Genomic DNA, 21,788 nt, shown 5'->3' on the forward strand with positions numbered 1-21,788 from the left:
AACGAATCATGCACAGCTGGAAGATGAATGAGCACGAAATGGGTAGAAAGGATGCTGCAGAATGGCTTTCCTTCCCCGTATACGTACGGAAGGAAAACACAGATCTTCTATTTCAAAAACTATTATTGACTGGAACCTGCTGCCTTCTACTATAGCAACTGAAATCGGTCCGACATTATATCATGAACATTTAAAAAATGGAAACCATCTGTAATTTTTTTTCAGTTCTGGCGATATTTGCTGTCTTTTCATTTATTCCGCTTTTCTAGTCTTGTTTTCTGCTCAATTTGTCATGATAACTTGTCATATAGTTTTCAGACCCGCTTCGCTGAATGAGGAGCTACTATGCTACGCTGCGGAGCTCCATGTCGCAGTATCTAATTCCAGCAGCGAAGGCCGCATTTTTCAGCGAAATGAAAGCATATCCTGTGAGGTTTAATGAACCCTGAATAGTCGAAATTCAAAGCCCTCCACTATTCAGCGTCCGTTATACCCGAATTGCAACAAATGCCACTCATTTTAATGCCAATTAACCCTGTCCTCTGCCAGCTGCGACACACCCAGCCCCGAAAACTTCCCGCCTTGCCTTCCTGAAATGCTTTGCCCATGTTCCCTTTTGTAGAGATAGCTACATTACGGTGGTATTTCGAGCCTTCAGCGTGGCGGCACCGCCACCCTGTGGCTGCGCCGCCGCGCTGTCACGTAGTTGGCCACGTGGCGCGAAGCAGCTGTCGGCGGCGCGGCGCCATGGCTGATCACGTGGTTGGTCACGTGACCAAGTTCCACTTGTCCAGCCGTTGCTATCGAGTCACTCCAGGTTTAACCAGAGCTAAACCACCGCCAATTCTTTAATTACAGCTGGACCATCGTTAATGCGCGTTTCTACCCTAACCCACTTCGCTCTCTTACTGTCCCTTAACGCTACCCCCTTCAAATCAAACATACCCCGAGTTCCTCCTCTAGTACAGTGCCCGCAGCATCGCCCCTGTTTCCACAGTATTGCGATTGTCCATCTGTTTCAATGAGGTGCCGTGTGATAGCATCAGCCTATTACAAAACCTTGTAAGTTCTATTAAGGCGTAAGCCTTTTTTGCCCCGTTGACCGAAAGCCCGTCTGTGTGTGCGCGTATGTTTGCGTGCGTCCGCATGTGTACGTGCATGCATGTGCGTGCGTGTGCGTGCGTGTGCGTGTGCGCATGGCAGCACTCGATAGTACGCATAAACATGGTGTCATGCAACGTGACAGATGGCGGTTAACTTAATGAATGGCCGAGCGAGGTTTCTCCGGAAGAACAAAATGGATCGCACAAACCACACCGGTGACAGAACGTGTCATCGCAGTGAAGTGGCACTCCGCTTAACCGCTGCACCATTGCGTCAGGAGTGGTTATGTGAGCACTCCCACGGCTCTATGAATGTCCAGTCGATAATGACCGTATGTCGGCACATCCGAATGCAACCTGGTGCGGCAGCTGAGGGGGGAGGAGGCGCGGACCGTGGTAGGGCGGCGCCTGCCTTCACGAAGTTGGCTCGAAGATCAGAAGGGGTGCGTCGGCGTCGCGGCGGCTGCCGCGTGGAGCTACGCAGAGGCATAATTGCCAGCTGCGTGGCACGCCGCAGCGCGCGGAAACTGCGGACATATGCCTTTTCTGTTCGACAATATAAGTTTATTCACTCACTATCACTCCTAAGCAATCTGAGTTCCTGTCGACTTTTTTTCATCTACTATTTATAAATAGTAGTAATGCAGACAGTTTTTTATGATTTTTGAAAATGCTTTCATTGAAATGAAATGCGTGAATTTCTTCAAGAAGTGTCTGTTAGAGGGTAGTTTAGCGTCGTGGACGCGAGGCGGCGCTAAGCTATTGCCCAATTTGCGGGAGAGAACAGAAGAGGGACAGGCGGCCATTCAGACCTCTAACGACGCAGACACTGTCTCAAGGAGGCACTGATAACACATATCGGACTCTACACATTGCCCGCAACTTTTTTTTTTAGAAGGAAAGCCCTACTCGCTGCAAAACTCGATTTCCGATTACATGTCTCCGGACGACCTTGAAATGCCCTTATTATGCCTCCCATAGCAACAGCATTGCTGTAAGCTTCATAGGGTGTACCATGTCTTCGAGGTCACCACGATACCCCTGGTCCACCATGGAGGCCACCCCTAAAATGTGGCCCACCCATCCCCAAAATTGTACCTTGAGCAGATTTGGACCATAATCGACGTCTAGCCATAATTGACCTCGTCCAACACGATAGTGACCTGCAAATTTGGCCCAGGCCACCCCAAAATTTGACCTTGGCAGATTTGAACTACAATCGATGTTTAACCATAACTGACCGCACCCAGCACGATGGCGACCAAAATTTGGCCTGGGCCACACCAAAACTTGGGCCCAACACCTAAATTTGAACTTGGCCGATTTTGACCGTTCACCGTGGTGGCTCAGTGGTTAGGCGCTCGGCTACTGATCCGGTTCCCGGGTTCGAACCCGACCGCGGCGGCCGCGTTTCGATGGAGGCGAAACGCTAAAAGCGCCCGTGTGCTGTGCGATGTCAGTGCACTTTAAAGATCCCCAGGTGGTCGAAATTATTCCGTAGCCCTCCATTACGGCACCTCTTTCTCTCTTCGTTCTTTCAGTCCGACTTTCATCCCTAGCTTCCCTTACGCCGCTCTTCCGGTGTCCATCGAGATATGTGAGACAGTTACTGCGTCACTTACGTTCCTCAAAGGCGAATTTTCATTTTCATTTGGGAATGCTTACGCACTATGAGAGGTTTAACCAAGTTAAACACTGCCAATTTTTTTTGCATCCTGATTCTCAAAGGGGCCAACGCGTGAGATCGTCGCTTGCCTTTCTGAACGCCTGGAACAACAAGCTGGGCGGCTGTCTCTCTCACTTCGCCTGAGCAATGGTGGATTTCCGATACCCACCGCTTCTAGCATAGCTGAGCTCATCTACAGAGAACGTCCGTTGAGATATTCAACACTTGTCGATGCCAGCTTCCCATTTGAGGCGTCAGATGCCACCGTTGGTTCGTGAAGACAGCGTTTTACTTCAGGGGTACAGTTGACCACGCTTGTCTATCAAGGTTGGTTTTCCACTTGAACAGAGGAATAAACACTGGCAACATGTTTATCCTGCTTCTTCAGTCGTACCCCGCAAAGCTCTGCCATCAGTCTTCATAGCGCACCTGCACCACGTGTCTCCGAAGCTGCATGAATGCGTCGTCGCCACCCTGCCTGCACTATGACACTGGTTATTAAATACCGAAGGTCCATGCATCAAATACGCCATCGCACAGAACGGCAGTTGAAATACTTCCCTAGGCTAATCGCCTGGCTTGTTCGCGCTCAACGTCAGCGTAGCGGTGGCGTATAGCGGTTAGTGCGTTCGCTTGATGAGCCCGAACACGCTAGATCAAATCTCGCCCGTGACGGCAGCGTTTCGATGGGAGGTGAAATTCACAAGACGCCCGTGTGCTGTACGATATCAGTTGACGTGAAAGAATACCACGTGGTGTTAACCGGAGCCCTAAACCACGGCGTCTATTTCTCCTCTTCTTTCACTCATTGCTGTGTCCCTTTTTATCTAACGTGTACCAATAATGGGACAGTTTCTGCCCCTTCCTTTTCCCCGTAACCAATTATTGCTACCTTCTAAAAAATGGTCTTGGAAGAAGTAAAAGGCATAGTAGCTGTCACTTCTCGTTGGACACCTGAACGGCGCTGTGAGGGAAGCGATGAAGGAGGAAGTGAAAGAAGAAGAAAAAAGGCGCCGTAGTGGAGTGCTCCAGAATGATTCCGACCACTTGGAGTTCATTAAAGTGCACGGACACGGCGCAGCCCACGGGCGGCATTAGCGTTTCACGTCGAGGTTTTCAAGGCCTCTCGTGACACGCACCTTGTCTAAGACCTCCTCGAGCGACGACATGGCGACGCTCATGGGGCCAATCTTGAGGTTGTTCCGCTCGCGGTCTAGCTCCTTGAACATGGCAGTCAGCCGCCGGTTGCCCGGGTTGGCGCCGATGGCGTACTCGACTTCGAAGTCGGACTCCTGCCTGACGACCACGTGCGGCATGTGGCGCTTGATGAGGGCCTCGATGGCGGCGTCGTTGCAGCCGACCTCCTTGACGATGCGGATGTTGTAGCCCGCCCGGAAGCGCTCCCGAAGGAAGCCCGGTGATCCGCAGCACCAGAGCAGGCCCTTGTTCATGATGCCGATCTTGTCCGCTAGCACGTCGGCTTCGTGCAGGTTCTGCGTGGTCAGCAGGATGCAGCAGTGGCGCCGCGCCTTCAGCAGCAGCTCCCACACCTCGCGCTGGCTGTGCGGGTCCATGGTCGCGGTCGGCTCGTCCAAGACCAGAATCTTGCTCTGCGACATGAGCGACGCACCTGGCGAGGGCCTGGCGACAGGCTGGCCGTCTCGTTGCAGCTCTTGTGCGGCTATTGTTATTGGCGCTGCATTTTTTTCGCACCCGGCCAAGGATTATTAAAGATGCACTAATGGGGATTGGGAGCTCGTCTTTTTACCATCGGAACTCCATCTACACACTCCGAGGATTCTTAGAAACTTCGAATTAGTGTCCTGTGTGGCCTTTCCCGTATTAAATTGAATTAAACGTCCCGGCTCCCGTCATTTTTTTAACTGACCTCCGAGAGTAGGAGTCAATCAACCCGTAGAGTGCCTTTCAGCCAGTCCCGTGGCGGCTTTGCTTTCGCTTTTATTTTGTTTTTGGGTTCCTGTGAATAAATAGTTTCAGTCGCAGACAACATAGCCGCAAACTAGGCCCACGGAAATAAAGATACGCGTGCATTCGGTTGATCACTACGCGTATTACTACGTATCGCTCCGCCGATGGCAGAGCGGCAAGCCGCCGCGCGGCTTGCTGAAAGGCACAACACGCTTTTGTTGACTCCTGCTACTTTCGAAGGTCAGTTAAAAAAATGGCGGGAGCCGGGACGTTTAATCCGATTTTAATGAAGAAATGGCCACACAGGACACTAATTCGGAGTTTCTAAGTGTGGTTAGAGCTTGTAGGTCTAGTTCTCGCGCTAAAAAGGCGAGCTCAGAATCATCTTTAGTGCGCCTTCAAGATAAGTCTTGTTCTGGCTCGTTGGTCTACGCTCATCTTGACAGTGGCGCGCGAAGTGCACAACTGAAAATAATACGAGTGGTATGGACTTGTCCACAAGCACTATTCCATGTTTACTGTTTACTGTTTACTGTGTGATGCTGCATGTTTTACGCTGCGCTGTCTGGACAAACGCGTAGGACGACGTTCTGTGTTGCCCGTGTACTTGTCTTTGTCCTCGTGTTCTTGTTCTAGCGTGTACTCCTTGTAAAAGCTATCGTGGTTGTAAATGTATAATGTTCCAGTTTTATGCGTTTAATAATTATAATTGGTAATAAATTATTAGTTAGCAGCGTACGCGAACGTGGCCCTCCTGCAGTCCCACGTGCAATGAAACCGTCACACTGTGCGGCTCACCTTGGAGGCTACCAGAAGCGTTATTGCGACGCAAAGAAGCCGCTTCATTCCGTCCGACAGGGTGGACGGGCGATAGCTCATGTGGGCAGACATCTGGATGTCAGTGAGCAGCAGGTTGATCTCAGGCCGGATTTTGTTCATGGCCAGACCCTTCATCTGCATTGCAAAGAAAAGGCATCGTCAACCCAGTAGCTTTCATGCGTCTTTCTTTTGCCGCCACCATCGCTTCAGCAGCTTCGGCTGTGCACTTTCATGTATACTCCGGATAACTGGTAGGTTTCTGGTCTTGTTTTCGGTATTCGACGGCAAAACGACTGCCAAGTCGTACCTTAATGACTGCAAGGTTCGAGCGAACTGATGTCCGTCTCTACTGGAGAAATTTAGAACGTAAGCAGAATTATCTTGCTCGCCTATGATGTGTCAACCGAAAACAGGAATTTCGAGAGATTTAATGGACGCCAAAAGCATTGAATTTCAGAAACGAAAAATGATGGTGGATTTGCATAGTTAGGCCAAATGCGAATTAGGTGCGCTGGCAGTTCGGCTTCTCTTCGGTTCCAGTGTTCACGGATGGCAGTTTTACGGATAATGCGCAAATATCCATATATGCGGAATTGTTCATTTTCTCCATTCATAAATCCCTGGGGGACTTTCCGCCATTCCTGGCGCAGTGGTGTAGCGGTCAGGTTAAGATGCGCCACTGCTCTTTTAAGGCAGGTGCAGTCATCGGTGGGACTGGCGTTGTTTAGGTTGGGTTGCGACCCAGGTTTCATAATTAATTTTGCTCGATTAATTTAGTTAATTTAACTCGATTAATTCAGCTGCCGCCTTACACAGAAGGCATGCTGCTCACCTGTCATATATATATATATATATATATATATATATATATATAAAACTAGGCAGGTCACCCACCATTCGGTGGGCAGGTGAGCTGCGTGCCACAAAACAGGTTTCAAATAGACAGACAAACACACAACGGCTAAATGCGGGGAATGGCCCCTATGAGCGCTAGCAGACTAAAACCTGGCTCATATTTGAACAGCGCAATAAACCCGTTGGTTTATTGCGCTGTTCAAATATGAATCAATACCAACTCGCCCAGTTCGCAGCTTTAATGAAAACCTGGCTTGTTGAGAGGCACCACTTGTGGAACCCTATCGGCGTCTCGGTCGCCGTTATTACGCTCTGTGTATTCACATGGCCGGAACAGCTTTCCGTGTCTCGCCTGTTCCACTGGTGCAGTGCGTGTCGACTACGCTCGAAGCACGGCAGAGTGTGGCTCACCATGGCAAAGAAGAGCAGGTGCTCCTCGACGGTGAGCTCGTCGAAGAGCACGTTGTCCGCGGGACAGTACGCGATGCGCTCCCGAGCTTCCTCTGTGTGCAGCACCACGTCGTAGTTGTCCACGATTATCTGACCGCTCGAAGGATGCACCAGCCCTGTGTCCAGTGGTGGGGATACAGTCTAAAGCGAATGTGAAGCAGCTCGATACCGCGAGAGTTCAACGTGATATTGTCCTACTCTAGTTCCCTCCAGCCATGCCTGGTTCACAAGCTTCGAGATGAGATTTACAGCTGCGTCTAGTTATTTAGGGGCTGTCATTGATGGCTTTCTCTGTGACCTGGTTGGGCTTTAATTTCAAGAAGGAAGATGGCCTTGAAGACAACAGAAAACAGGGGAGCAAACATGCGCGGAAATTTATTTGCGATTTTAAATATGGTTCCAAATTGCAATCAGCAGTAGGAGACTCCAGCTGTAGCCTCTGATCATACTACAAAATTCCGGCTGGTTGACGGGCTTTAGATCTTTCGAACGTGACCGTCCGCAGATGGGAAAGGAGTTGGCCAGGCTGACGGATACGCAGCTCAACACGAGCATATGTATGAGGTATGGAGGTGAAGACGAGCTCGAGTCAAGTTTTAGAGCCGACCTCTACGGGATAAAATTTAATACGATAAATTTACAACCCTGTTCGAACTTGAGGTGACTAGTGCAATGTCGGGCCCATTTCAGATAGGCGTCTGGTCCCAGTAAACAGGACTTCAGGGTTCAAAAACCTAAGTTGCAGACAGGCAATAAAAAAAAATGAATAGTAAAAGCCAAGCGGCGTCAAGGACGAGGCAGCTGTAAAGCGTGTTCATCGTCATCAGCGTCATTTCGAAAGTCATTACGTTTTGTTACAAATACACAGCTTGGAGAGTCTAGCATTGTAATCCCTTGCTTCTGAAATATGCTCAGCGTCTGTTTTGGCGTTAGCACAGACATCCTAAAGGGGATGAAGTAACTTACCAGTTACCATTTTGATCATCGTTGATTTACCAGATCCCGCTGGGCCAAGAAGAACTGTGATCTGGTGCCGGAAAACCTTTATGTTGATGTGTTGCAAAAGGAAGTTCCGGTAGAACTGAAAATAGCGACAGATTACCTCTAACTACAGAGACAAATCGCGGCTGTCTTAGAATGAAAGGATATTTGACTGTGCTCGTTCCAGTCACTACACTCATAAAATTTCGCAACAATTTCGTACACGCGTAAAGCCCACTGACGTAATCTTTACAAGAGCGCACATTTATCTTGCAAAACCACCTCAGGTTCAGTGCAGCACATCAAATGTGCCGAAACTAACAGCAGCAACCTTTTGTCTCTCAGCTGTCGAACACTCACGCAGTATAATGTATGAATTGCGGAGCGCAATCTTCACACTGATTTTTCGTTCAAAATTATGCCCCGATTACACAGGTCACCGCAGTTTCCATGCGGGTCTCACCTTCTTGAGGCTGGTGACCTGAATGGCCGGAATAAGATCTTGGGGGTCCGTTTCGAAGAGGCTAGGGTCGGCATTGGGCCGGCTCCTCACGTTCTTCGCAGGCTGGGGCACCCAGTAGCTCTTCTGCGGCCACGAGAAACCAACAACGCCTGAGTGAGTTGCCACGCTGGTTGAAAGATATGCCGCAACGGAACGCGGCCAATGTTCATTAGACCCTTGTTGCCCTTGTTAGCATGTGCATCGTTATCAGCGCCATTTCGAAAGACTGTTTAATTATCTAATAGGGGAAGCGGGTTAAATGAGATCATGCAGCGTGGATACGAGCAAGAAGAGTGGAGCGCTGGAAGAGAGAGAATTTAATCATGTAACAGTGTCTGATCTACCACAAATATGGCTCAGAAGCACACTGCTTCGAGCTAATAAAAAATTTCTGCGAGCTCTCTTGTTTTTTTTTCTTGTATTTGTGTACTTTTATGTGTATAAAGCGGCACGGTGTCAAGTGGCAAACATAGGAGCCAAGCCACAGGAGTCAAGGGCTGGTTTGGCGTTGGTTAGGTTATGTGGTGAGCTGAGCATATCGGAAGAAGAATCTTAGAGATGGACGTCCAAGGAAACAGGACACGGGAACGGCCCGTCAGAACCTGGTGAGAGGTCTTCGGGAGAACAAGTGGTCAGTAGATGCAGTTCAGGACAGGTGAGAGTGGAGGACAATCATTAGAAGCAGCGACCCCTCATAAAGAAATACTATCAGCTGAAGGGGAAAAAGAAGTCCCCATGACCTACGACTAGCCTCTTCCTTGAGCGCACATGTCGTGTAGAGCATCTGCCCTTCAATTTTTCAGACTGAGTATTAAAAGAAAAGACTAAAGAGTTATCTAACATCATGAAGTGCCTTCAATCCTTTTTACCGCTATAAACGGTCTTCTAAAAGCAGGCTTTAGATACATATATCCACTTTGTAAAACAAGATCATAGCAATTGCTGGGACATCGAACCAGTGCACATTGCGACCATGAGCGGAGGCTATCGACCATCGGCTGTCGGACGATCTGAAGTGCTGGCCGTACGTATGCCGATGCCGCTTGTGGCGCCACCGTCGAGTGCTGTACTGGCCATGATTTGCGAATAGACGCCCTGGACTTAATAATACGCCAGCATGGCACCGTTGACTGCTCCGGCTCGCCCGCTACGACATACAGGTATCCACGTACCAGGAAAGGGAACCAGGGAGGCTTGTGGATGCCCGGCCCCCAGGGAATTATGTTGTCCGCGTACCAGATGAGAAACACCATGAAGAAACAGGTGCAGACGTTAACCATCATCAGGTCGGAGAGACTAACGTTGTCCAACGTCGACGCGGAATCATGCATGTTGCTCCAGTTCACGCCGCCACCTGTCGAGAGTGGAAGGCATTGTTTCATTAGTGCTCGCGTTCGGGCCAGTCAGCTGGGCTACTCGTGATCAAACTTTGTTTCAAGCGTCAGTCTTACCGACTGGACCTTGTGGTAAGTGCGCTGCCTCGTTTACCTGAACCGCGCCGTAAGAGAAGGGATAAACTAGAAAGTGAAGGAAGAAAGAGGTGCCGTAGTGCAGGGGCTCCGGAATAATAATTATTGGTTTTTGGGGTAATGGGAATGGCGCAGTATCTGTCTCATATATCGTTGGACACCTGAACCGCGCCGTAAGAGAAGAGATAAAGGAGGGAGTGAAAGAAGAAAGGAAGGAAGAGGTGCCGTAGTGGAGGGCACAGGTACACGGGGGTAATAGATTCTTCCGTCACCCCTGGCCGACCATGCCGCAGCACAAGACCCGCACGTGCGATTGTTCCTCAGGAGCTCAGAAGGAGCTCATGTTTAACGATTTTCCCCTTATATCGCAAACCTGGTATGTCTGCTGCCTGATGACACCCCACGGAACAGCACTTGTGCGTTATAAGTTCCTCTTCCCCTCAAACCAGAGCTGGGATTTTGCGAAGCTTGCGCACAGGGAAAACCGTGCGCATGATTAGCAGTTTGATGCTGCTGCTTAAACTTCATAGCTAAGGCCTTCAGTCGTATCATAGAATTTAAATTCTGGACGCCGCCAGGTGACTAAGCGCCTGGGGCGCCCTACTGCGTATCGTTTTCATGCATTCGCGTGAATCCGAAATTTTGCAGAGCGAATAACTGCAGCATGGTATAAGTGTTTCATGCTTCATGTTACCGCCCGAAAGAAAGGCAGTTGCCACCGTGTTTTTCTATAATAACGGCTGAAAAACCGGGAGATATAGACGGCGGTGGCATGATCCGGTCGCCATCAAGACCGTGCATGCTTACGCTTACTTACGGAATCTCTCGAACCGCTCGATGATCATAAAGGCCCAGTGGAGGCCCATGCCGGGCGATACGGACGAGATGATCTTGGAGGCGCGGCTGCGCAGGTAGTAGCCTCGGCCCAGCGGGTTCTGCAGCATTAGGTACGGGAAGGCGATGCTGAAGATCCAGTAGATCATCGAGAAGATGGTGGACAAGCGGCCTGTGGAGGAGAGGCGAATGGGGCCCGTTTCTCAACCGACCAAATACAAGAAAAGCTGCAGGCACATTTAAAAACCTCGTTTACTGCACTTAAAAAGAAATGAAATCGCTTTGAAGATGATGTCACAAAATTCGGCGCATTTCTGAAAAAAAAAAAAAAAAAACCGGCGCTGCGCCTAAGCAATCGCGCCCGCGAGCGGTAAAGTAAAAAAAAAAAACAGCGGGGAAGAACCCCCGCAGAGCGCTTAAACCGTGCGTGGGCTTTTCACTCAGCTCGCCCGCGGGACGCCAAAGTAAACATACACACGCGCGGCGTCGATTTTTCTCGAATGTTGGAGAAGTTTTTGCTTGTTGTCGACAGAAAGGGGTAACCTTGTGCGCACCAAAGTGATACCCTCCCCCTTCGCTCCGGCGCCGATGACTTTGCGTGCCGCGAATGACCTAGATTGTTCTAGAAGATGGTTTCCTCGCTCGACCAATGGGGTCGCACGCTCGGTGCAAGAAGGAGAAGGAGTTTGTGCAGCTGAAGCTGCGTGTATGTGCGCGCCTGCCCTGGCGCGAACAGACGCGGACTGCGCTTATAAATGAGGGGCTTCAACCGCTGTCTGTTAGCCCGAGCCGCCGTTTAAGCTTCCGAGGAGCGCGCCCGCTCGACTCCCGGGAGAACACCACTCGACCAGCCAAGGACGGACCAGCGAGGCAACGTGCGCCAGTCTGCGGGTCGGTCCCGTCGTGCTCCTCAACTCGTCGGACTGTCGCAGTGCCCGGTGAACAAATTGTTTTCATAATTTGTCGCTCTGTTAGTGCACTAGAGGTGCAAAGATCTCTCTCTATTGTTACTTTGCTGGAGTGCATTGTATTTGTAAATCACTTCGTATCTGCTCGTACGAGTGATTGTGAAAACCTCTGTATCGTCTCTCAACTGTATAAACTTTGTTTTGATTTGTGAACCTTTGGCTCCGACCCATTCTCTGGCTTGCGACCGGCAAAAGCTGGGTACCAAACGACCAACCCCCTTGTCACTTGGTAGCTGGTCTCCGGCTGAGCTTGCCACGCTGAGTCGAGGGCATCTCCTTTGTGACCGAGACCGCTACCTCCACAAGTTCTAAGGGTGTCTGGGAACACACGCAGAAGTGCGCGAAGCGGTGACAGATGATAAGTATGGCGATTGTATAAAGGAAGGTAGCAAACAGTATTTTTTTGCAGTGGAATTTTCGGAAGTGTTTGGTGACTCCTGGTTCAGTGCAGCTCGTAGTAGAATTGACGACACTGTCGTTCCCGCCTAAAATGCGATGGGGTGACCCAGATCGAGCGTACCGGGTAATTCAGTTGTTCTAGCTTGCCGGCGGGGAGCAAATAAAGACGAAAACTATTGTAGCCTTGTACAAAGGGCGGGCATATGGGTGATTCTTGGAGGTGGCGGTCCTATTTGAACAGCCCCCCCCCCCCCCCAACCCCTCTGAAATCGTTTACAAGCTCCATTTTATTTTGGATGACATGCGTCGTGCCCCTCGACACCCAAATTTGCGAAATGTAAATACACATACTCAGAGTGTTATCAAGAAGTTTTGATTTCATTCATTTTCGGTTGCTTTTCTACTAGCCGCTCTTTGTGTTTACTGTTGCCACGAACATGAACTCAAGCATTGGCGTCAAAAACAAATTCCAAGCAGGGTTCAGTAGATTTTCCCCCGTCCCTCCCTTTTCTGTATAAACCGATGTATAAAACTTGAAACGTTAAACTCCTACAGCTGCAGAAATAAAAACGCGAATTTTCCTACCTTCGGAGTCACTCAGGTATCAGTGAATACAAGCATTGTCTCGGAATCTGTGCGATATCACTCATCGTGTACAAAAAAGCAAGGAAGAAGTGATAGTATTGCTCAGAATGAAGAGCGGAAAGCAAATAATCATCTTGCATCCTAAGCAGAGCGGGTCAATCTGCTTGTCTCGTTCTACAGGACTGTCCTGGTTGCGTCATAGATTTTGTTGGTCTGGTACAACTCGTCAGTGTGAAGCTTCTTTGGTTCTGTACAGTTTTCACAGACAAGAAAATAAACGTTCCGAGCCCATTTAGAGGTTTGTCAAGCGTCGTCCTTACAAGCAGAACAAGGCGACCTACACTCTAAACAAGAACACGCTTGTGAAGGAGTAAAATGGAACGAAAAAGGTGTCTTCTAGCGGGCTCCTCTTTAAACGGTTTGCTCTAGAGGACAGCTTTACTCCCTTTTTTAGTCCTTTCTGTTTAGAGTGTAGGGACACGGTCGGCGAAACCGTGTTTTCCAAGTCATCTTTCAGGTTATCCTTGCGTCATGTAGACAGGCTGTCTTATCAGCCAGCCCTAAGGACTTGTTATACTGGCGGAATAGAAGGGGAGGAAATTGGCTTTCAAGAGACACGTCGTGCAAAGGACAGACAATCGATGGCGGGAAGGGTAACAAAGTGGGTCCTAAATGAATGAGGGCGCAAACTGGTGGCTACAAAATGTCCGGTGAACATTTGGGATCAGTAATTATGATGGCATACGGTGGCCGTGGCTGGTGAAGAGGCGTGCTATTTTGAGCTGTGTGGAAGAGGTCTAGAGGCCTATTTCTTGCAGCGGGTGCAGTTAGGCCGATGCTTATGGTAGTTCCAGATTTGGGAAAGCTTTTAACTGGCCATTGCAACCTACTATAGCTAATTTCTCCCGCTGCTCCTTTCCCAGCGATCCGATCTGCTTGTATTACTGCGTTATCTTTTAGTTTTGTGCATTTCTACATGTTTCACAAATTTTCTTCATTGCAGCCCAATTTTCGATTTTTATGTATTACTACATGGTTGACCATATTTTTTTTACTTGATTATTTCACGTTGCTACCCCCTATGATAATTTTGTGAATAATTTGCTTCTGCTTATTATTTCCCTTTCTGTATGCCTAATCACGTCGGCTTGACAACGCTGCATGCCCTCGCTCCCTTTGCCCTTGATGGGACCATAAAGGGAAAAGTAATGATGATGAAGTTGACAATCCATTAACGTATTACGGCGGTTTAGTTGGTGCTGCCTGCTTAACTGGAGAGCAAAAACGTTACGTCTTCACCAGTTCGTGCATGTCGCAACTTGAAAATACAGGGTAGCACAGGAAACCCAAAGCTATACGTACAGAAGACAGATGTGTTAAGACACAAACGGGCCGCGAATATTTGCAGTGTTTGTTCGTTTTTCAAATCTGCCGCCACAATACTTTATCGCTTTGTTTGCGACGCAAGACGCGACTAGATTTATCTCGATTGATCGCAGCCAGGCAGAGCTGATTCTACGTTGTTTCAGAATGCTCTAGTAACTTTGCACGCTTTATCTCGAAAGTTCGCTATCAGCTTTAAATTGAGCACGGCCGACAGCGGCAGGCATTCTGTTCGACGACCGCCGAGCACGCTTGTCGCTTCGCCGCCGCCAAGTGATTCACTCCATTTTGGGTGCAAGTCAGCCCAATAAACAGTTTTCTTTTAAAAGACCCTTTTGTCCGTCTTCATCGCTTCTTCGACTGACGTCACCACTACGTGACAGTATGTAACGCCTCTGTCAAGTGTGCGCGCTTGTTTCCGCTGGTACCGCCTATTTGAAGTGCTTAATTAGAATCAGGCCCAACATAGACGAACAAGACAATGAGCACTATTCTACTTAAAGATGTTGATCCCGCCTGCTCTTCAGCTAACTGCCAGGGGCCCCGTGAGGGAACACTTACTGCTGGTCAGGAGGACGGAGACGAACATGGCGTGCAGGATGGTGAGGCTGTTGAAGTTGACGAGCACGATGAAGACAAGCAGCGGGTCCGAGTAGCTTAGCACCGGGTTCGAGCCGAACACGAAGAGGAAGAGCATGCAGACGCAGCTCAGCAGCAGCGTGGTGAACGACGAGCTCAGAAAGTGGCTGCCCCAGTAGACTAGCTCGCTTGTGCCGGCAATGCTCAGCAGCTCCTGCGAGAAGGACTTCGCCAATAGTCTACGCGGCACCAAAGCAGCACCGGGATCGCCGGCGATTGATGCATTAAAAGCTCGCCATAACGAAACGGGTTGCAACGAAGTAACGGATGTAACGAACCAATGGCTATTTCTGTTGGAAGCTCCCATAGTACCCCATCCATTTGATATCTCGTTTTTACGAAGTGCAGTTTTGTCACATTGGGATACAGCGAGTACCAAGCGAGCTGCACTGGCCATTTATTTCCGAATATATCAATTTGTCATCATCAGCCTGACTACGCCCACTGCAGGGCAAAGGCCTCTCCCGTGAATTTGTAACGCCGCTAAAATCTTCGAAACATATTCGACACAGAAAACATATTGCAGCGCATGTCCCTCCCTGCCAAGCACCTCACAAGATGTGTGCATAAATCGGTAAAATAATCGATGAAGCCGCCGTGCGCTCTTTTTCAAAACAGGCCGGATCGGCTTGTGCGTGTAGGCAATATTGCCAAATATTCTGAGCAGGTATTGCCTTGTCATTTACAACATTATTGCTGTAAGACCCGCTCACAGGCGGCCTTTGGCGAGGCCCATATATTTAGTGTGTGGACCCAAAATCTCCATTGACACTTCATTCCTGACGCCAATTATTAAAAAGGGAGCATGTAATTAATATTTTGTCATTATTTAACATTGGTGGACGATAAAATGTCAAGACTAGGCCACGCGACTCAGCACCCACTGGTTTCACTGAGCTAGGGCACTGGATGCGCAACTGAAAGAGAGGTTCGGTGGACGAGGGCTGTGAGAACGTCTCTTTGATCTCATTACAGAACTGTAGTAAAATCGAAGAGCCATATTACGGCACTTTCCTTAGCTATGCTTCTGTTTCCGCACGATGTGAAGCTAGAATTGGGCCACAAGAAGACTCCACAAGCTAGTGCTCTTACATAAGTGTGCTGCATTCATTGCTCCGTCGTCTGCTGCAAATCACGGAACCCGTCGCAAGTCACTGGCAACGCCTCCACCCGTTTATTTTAGTGAGAATAAATTCCATGGCCCTATCTATGTTGACATTTGTTCGGGGCAAAAATAAGCATAGCTATGAAAAAATTGATGCGAAAATTGTCCCTCCCCGTGGTCAATCTCCAATGTAAAGACCGAAAAGGACCAATACAGCGGCTGTAGTTGAATGGCTGTGTAGCATATCCTAAGAAACGCGCAAAAAAAGACAAAAAAAAAGAAGCGTACTTAGCACGCAAAAGAAGCCACTGGTGGTGGCAGCTACATTCTAATATTTTCAACCTTTTTTTACCTTATAAAAACTCAGTTCTCAGTGCAAGTGGCGTCTTCGTCGTTAGAAGACCTATGTGCCAATTCACGCCAAATTCAATAGGCCATTAATGTCCCTGCTATATTAGACAATTCTCTTCACTCCGGGAAAGGGCGAGGCGAGGGAAGGAGAGCGCGTACCCGCATCCCGGAGCACTTCTCGTCGGTGATCTTGGCCACGACGGAGGCGAAGGGCAGCAGGAAGCCGACGCCGAAGTGGAACACCAGCCTGCTGTAGGTGGTGTTGAACTCCTCGGGGTAGTAGGCCGGGTAGGGAAAGCGCTGCAGCTGCACCTGCGCCTGCTCGCCGGCCGCCGAGGCGTGGCCGAACCGGTTCGCCGCAATCTGCTGCACCAGGTGGCGCTCCAGCGAGTACTGCAGCGGCAGCAACGCGAACATCTCCGCCGAGGAGTACACCGGCTGTGGGCCCGGAAGCTGCGGTCGACGCCGTACAGTTAACGTACCCACACTGGGGCCACGGGAAATGTTTTTTTGGCAAAATGAAAGGCGCAGAGCACGTCACTCCTCGGTGGACACATTAACCACACCGTGGTGGAAGGCTGGAGTGAAAGAAGAGGTGCCATAGAGGAGGGTTCTGGATTAATTTCCACCATGAGAGTTCATAGCGTGCACTGATATTGGGCAGGACACGGGCGACTTTTTATTTGTTTCGCCTCCGTTGAAGCGCAGCCGACATGGCCATGTTCGAACCCGGGACCTCCGACTAAGTAGTCGAGCCCCCTAACGACTGAGTCATAGCGGCGGGTCATCCACAGGAACTAAAGCGGCTCCGCGCTCCCAATCACACCCTCACCACCTTTCTGCTAAGCCCGCTGGAAGCCTTCTTGAGCGGCGCTTCTGTGCGGACGAAAATTATGGCGTGAAAATCTGGCGACGCCGATCTTACGTTATTCTAACTGATAACGTGATGGCCATTGTTATCACGTAAGAAACTTACAAACAACATTCCTGCACCATTTTTAAGGTCAAAGCGCCTAGAAAGAAAAGATATATATATTCTGGTTAAACGGATTTCACAGCCTGTTGAAGGTGTCAGTCTTAACATGTCTGTCTTTGCTTGCACACTTTGCGTTAGAAAGCTAACTGTACTGGCCGAACCTGTGACGGCGCCTCACGGGTTTCGCACTGGTTTCAAACTGCGTTTTACTCCTCTGCGATGCGTACTTCAAGTTTCCTAACGGTACAGTACCCCCCCCCCCCCCTTTTGGTGTCGCCTGCAGGTTCACCTGAAAGATTTTTGAACGGAAATTTTGGTCACACCCATCTGAAAACGCAACCTAAAAACTAACACACAACTGGTGAAGGGGTAAATGGCTTTCATGCTGTTAATTCATGGTGCAGAAAAAAAAAGATGAGAAAAAAATTATTTGCAGCATAGATGTTCGAACATTTTACGAATTGAAAAAAAAAACAGCCGTAATCCCTGTTGCCGCAGAACCAATGCAGATGGGCCCTCTTAATTGTGTTTTTGTCCATTCTCATATAATTTCTCCTCTTTTTTTCAGCTGGCGCTCCTTGAGCGGAAGTTGCAGCGCAATATTTTTCCAGCGACTAAAATTGTGGCACTGCGCCTTTGAGACTTCGGAATCATGCCTCTGTGATGCCAGGCGCTGTCTTTCGACGGCACCTCAGGAAAGATGTGACTGCTGGGTGTCTATGGAAATTATAAAACGTGGTAGAATTTAGGGTCGATCTTCGGGGTCCCTTCGGCATGTTTCTGCGCCGTAGATGGCGCGATTTCCCACCGATAAAATATACAACTGAAGGAAGGGCAGACACGGACAACACAAATGGTGAAAACACTGGAAGCACACCGTTTGTATAATCCGTGTCATTGTCAGTTTTGTCGCTGAGAAATGCCGCTTTTTATGGACAAGAATAATAATAATATTTGGTTTTGGGGGAAAGGAAACGGCGCAGTATCTGTCTCATATATGATTGTACACCTGAGCCGCGCAGTATGGGAAGGGATAAAGGAGCGAGTGAAAGAAGAAAGAGGTGCCGTACTGGAGGGCTCCGGAATAATTTCGACCACCTAGGGATCTTTAACGTGCACTGACATCGCACAGCACACGGGTGCCTTAGTGTTTTTCCTCCATAAAAACGCGGCCACCGGGGTCGGGTTTGAGCCCGGGAACTCCGGATCAGTAGCCGAGCGGCCTAACCACTGAGCCACAGCGGCGGGTACGACCAGAATCAACTAGCCCAACTTTTTTATCACAGTGTTTGTTGTTGAGAGCGATGTGTGGCCTCGGGAGTGTGACTTCAGACGGGGTACTTCGAAACTAATTATGCTCCCTCTATAACGCATTCCTAATTGCCTGCGCTTAAAGATAACTGCCTCCCTCGTAAACCGACTTTCCGCTTGACCCAAATAGCTTGCAGGTCGCCTCAAGCATTACCTTCAGCAAGCGCACCTATAACTACACGCGAAATGAGTAAAAAGGAAGTGGGCTGCCCTTTACCGCACTGCCGTTCATAAAACAGAATGCGCTGGTAAAGGAGAATAAAAGGAGTCCTAAGTGGGATCCGCCGGTGATCCGAACACACGACCTCCGCAATTCGCGTTCAGTAGCGGCATTTGGCACCCGCCCCGGTGGCTCAGTGGTTAGAGCGCTCGGATACTGATCCGGAGTTCAAGGGTTCGAACCCGACCGCGGCGGCTGCGTTTTTAAGGAGGCAGAACGCTGAGGCGCCCGTGTGCTGTGCGATGTCAGTGCACGTTAATGATCCCCAGGAGGTCGAAATTATTCCGGAGCCCTCCACTACGGTACCTCTTTCTTCCTTTCTTTCTTTCACTCCCTCCTTTATCCCTTCCCTTACGGCGCAGTTCAGGTGTCTAACGATACATGAGACAGATACTGCGCCATTTCCTTCCCCAAAAACCAATTTTTATTAGCGGCATTTGGTTGTTTATGAATCTTCCATTAATAAAACTGGAAAAATATGGCTGTGGTTTAGCTCTGGTTAACCCTAGTTGAATTGCGAAAACTTCGTTTCCTCGGCAAGTCGTCTACGTAGCGTCTCATTCCGACGCTCTCGAGAACTCAAACCGGTCTCTTCCGCAGTTGAAGAGTCACTCCGGGACGCGGCACGACTTCTAGCCGCATCTTCGTTACGACGCTTCAAGCCGCCGCGGTGGCTCAGTGGTTATGGCGCTCGGCTGCTGGCCCGAAAGACGCGGGTTCGATCCCGGCCGCGGCAGTTGAATTTCGATGAAGGCGAAATTCTAGAGGCCCGTGTACTGTGCGATCGCAGTGCACGTTAAAGAACCCCAGGTGGTCGAAATTTCCGCAGCCCTTCACTACGGCGTCTCTCATAGCCTAAGTCGCTTTGGGACGTTAAACCCCATAAACAAAACCAAACGTTACGACGCTTCTCGAATCGTGCGGCGCATTCTTCTGGCGTCTCTTGAGCGCGTTGTTTCTTCCTCGCTTCGTTCTGTCGTTGTTGCGTCTCTTTCGCGCTCTCCATAACGACTAGAATGCACTGATACCAAGCGCATATATATATATATATATATATATATATATATATATATATATATATATATATATATATATATATATATATATATATATATATATATATACCCTCTTCTCCCTCTACCCCAGCGGAGCACATTTGGTGGAGCGGGCGGCGACGGTGACGTCATCTGTTGGAGCGGGGCTGCGGTGTTGACAGGCAACGCCATGGCATACGGTTAAAGTGCGACCACGCGAAGAGCCAAAATGGCTCGCTGGCGTAGTGTTGCTTTCGCAACAAAAAAGACATCACCTATGCTCTTTCGTTTCGGCGACAGTTGGCTTCTGTCATTTATGTCATAATGAGCATCTCTTTCCAATCCGTTGTCTCCTGATGACAAAGTGGTTACTTGCGCGTAAAACGACACTCTTTTAAGCCACAAAAGGCGAAAAACTAAGGTACAGGTGTCGCCATCGCCGGCTTTTTCCCGAAAGCACACTTCGGTGATCGCGCAGTCCTCCACGGTCGAGTGAAGGGGAAAAAGAGAAGTCTATTTGTAAATCCAAGTTTCAAAGCAATAAATGCGTCCTGTGCTGCTGAACAAGCGTCGATATGGCCAGAGAGCCCCAGGATCGGCTTTTGCTAAGAACAAAAATTCTGTTGAATTATTGTTAGTTGTTTGTTGATAGCAACATAAAAAGGAAACGGAAAGATGTTGCTTGCACGGCCTCTACTATAAAAACCTGTGGGGAATCAGCCAACGCCCTTTTTCCTTGTGGTTTGCCTTCCCACGAGGCATCGTGCAGCAGCAGCCGCGCCTCGAGGAGGGGCACATTCTCTTGTTACTTACCTTAACTAACAAGAGAGGGCGCTAGCGTCGCAGCGCGAAAGATTGCTTGTAGCCCGCGCGCGGCAGAGGGCATGAGACTCCGGCTGGGATCGTAGACGCCAGCGGACGTTTCGCACGCGGCTTCGCTCTTCGCCAGCGGGGCGAGGGAGCGGCGGGAAGCTAGCTCACGTATCTTGTCCCGACCGGCCTGCGGAGTATCCCTTGCCCTAGCGTGGGCGAACATTCGCTCGTAACCTTGCTGGTGAGTCGGACGACCTTGATTCATTAGCGTATTTTGTTGCTAGCTGGCATTATTGATGCTTTGTTCCGTCAGAGCAATGCCCGCCGTGTTCGGCGAGCGCTCAGTAGCGTACGCGATCACGGGGTGGCGTCTGGCGGTATGAAGTGTGTCAGCCGCGATTGAGTGGGGGAGAACGTATTTATCTTCCCCCCCCCAAAAAAAAAACCCACAAACCTGAAGCAACTGACCTGCAGCTAGAGGAAATAAAAGGGACAGGAAGAGGGCAGGGAGGAGTAAGGAAAGAGGGGAGCGAGTGTTCCTTCAATAAACTAATAATTGTTGAAACGTCATTGCTGCCCAGGGACCAAATCCCTGCGCCCCTTCGCGTCATTTTCGGCCTAGCCCCCTAGCGGGCTTAAACGAGACAGGTTTGTCATAAGCCGACAGCCATTTCTGGCTAGTGACATAGCTCATGAGCTTGTGTTGTGTTTTCTGGTACACTGTGTACAGTTCAGGGCGAGTAGGGCTCGCCCAAAGAATGTTTTGTTTGCCGACAGATGGCAGCACGAGTCTTAAATGACAATTTCAGTGCCATATTATAAAAGCATGCTTCAGTGGGCTGGAGCGAAAAGACATTCTGCGTGCCATGCGTAGGGCATCGTCTTACCGCCAGCTCCTGCCAGTACTGCAGGTGGACGTCGAAGCTGAGGACCGGAATGCGGATACGGTAGCGCACTACATCGGGCAGCTTGTCGATACGGCTCATGTTGTCCTCAAAGATAACGCCCACCACAGGACCGGTTACAAGGTCGCCTTCGATCAGCAGGTCCAGCTCATCTGCGCTGGACACCGCTTCGGCCGCTGGAATGGACAGCTCCTCGCGGACCTTGCCCATCACCTGCGTAAAACGAGCAGAGGACGGTGTCCTGCAGGTATTTGCCGTGCTGATGCTGCCCCCAGACAGTTCTCTCAAGAGAGGAAAGGGAATTACAGGGTTATAGACAAAAGCGTTCGCGTTTACTTACGGGTTTGCATCTTTAAAATTTCCTACAGTCGCAATAATCAGGAAAGTGAACTCTGTCAGAGCGCAGTGTTCATAACAATTAGTTAAGCCATTCTTTACCATCAAATCTGGTTTCGGTCAACACTAGCACGCGGCTCCTGCTTGATCACATA

The 21,788-nt window shown here is 49.5% G+C and overlaps 1 protein-coding gene across 1 annotated transcript in view; it reads right to left on the minus strand.

Annotated features, from left to right (window-relative positions):
• The window catches only part of LOC144095410 (phospholipid-transporting ATPase ABCA3-like), a 96,788-nt gene that overhangs the window by 71,206 nt on the left and 3,794 nt on the right, over positions 1 to 21,788 (minus strand). Inside the window, exons 4-13 of the mRNA XM_077629160.1 lie at positions 21,280 to 21,510; positions 16,198 to 16,491; positions 14,505 to 14,736; positions 10,592 to 10,780; positions 9,478 to 9,659; positions 8,267 to 8,389; positions 7,789 to 7,903; positions 6,784 to 6,938; positions 5,497 to 5,652; positions 3,909 to 4,379 (exon numbers count right to left, since the gene is read on the minus strand). Of these exons, the coding sequence (XP_077485286.1) occupies positions 3,909 to 4,379; positions 5,497 to 5,652; positions 6,784 to 6,938; positions 7,789 to 7,903; positions 8,267 to 8,389; positions 9,478 to 9,659; positions 10,592 to 10,780; positions 14,505 to 14,736; positions 16,198 to 16,491; positions 21,280 to 21,510 (2,148 nt within the window). The remainder of the gene's footprint in view (positions 1 to 3,908; positions 4,380 to 5,496; positions 5,653 to 6,783; positions 6,939 to 7,788; positions 7,904 to 8,266; positions 8,390 to 9,477; positions 9,660 to 10,591; positions 10,781 to 14,504; positions 14,737 to 16,197; positions 16,492 to 21,279; positions 21,511 to 21,788) is intronic.

This window comes from Amblyomma americanum, chromosome 6 (assembly GCF_052857255.1).
Source record: "Amblyomma americanum isolate KBUSLIRL-KWMA chromosome 6, ASM5285725v1, whole genome shotgun sequence".
NCBI classification, from domain to species: domain Eukaryota; kingdom Metazoa; phylum Arthropoda; class Arachnida; order Ixodida; family Ixodidae; genus Amblyomma; species Amblyomma americanum.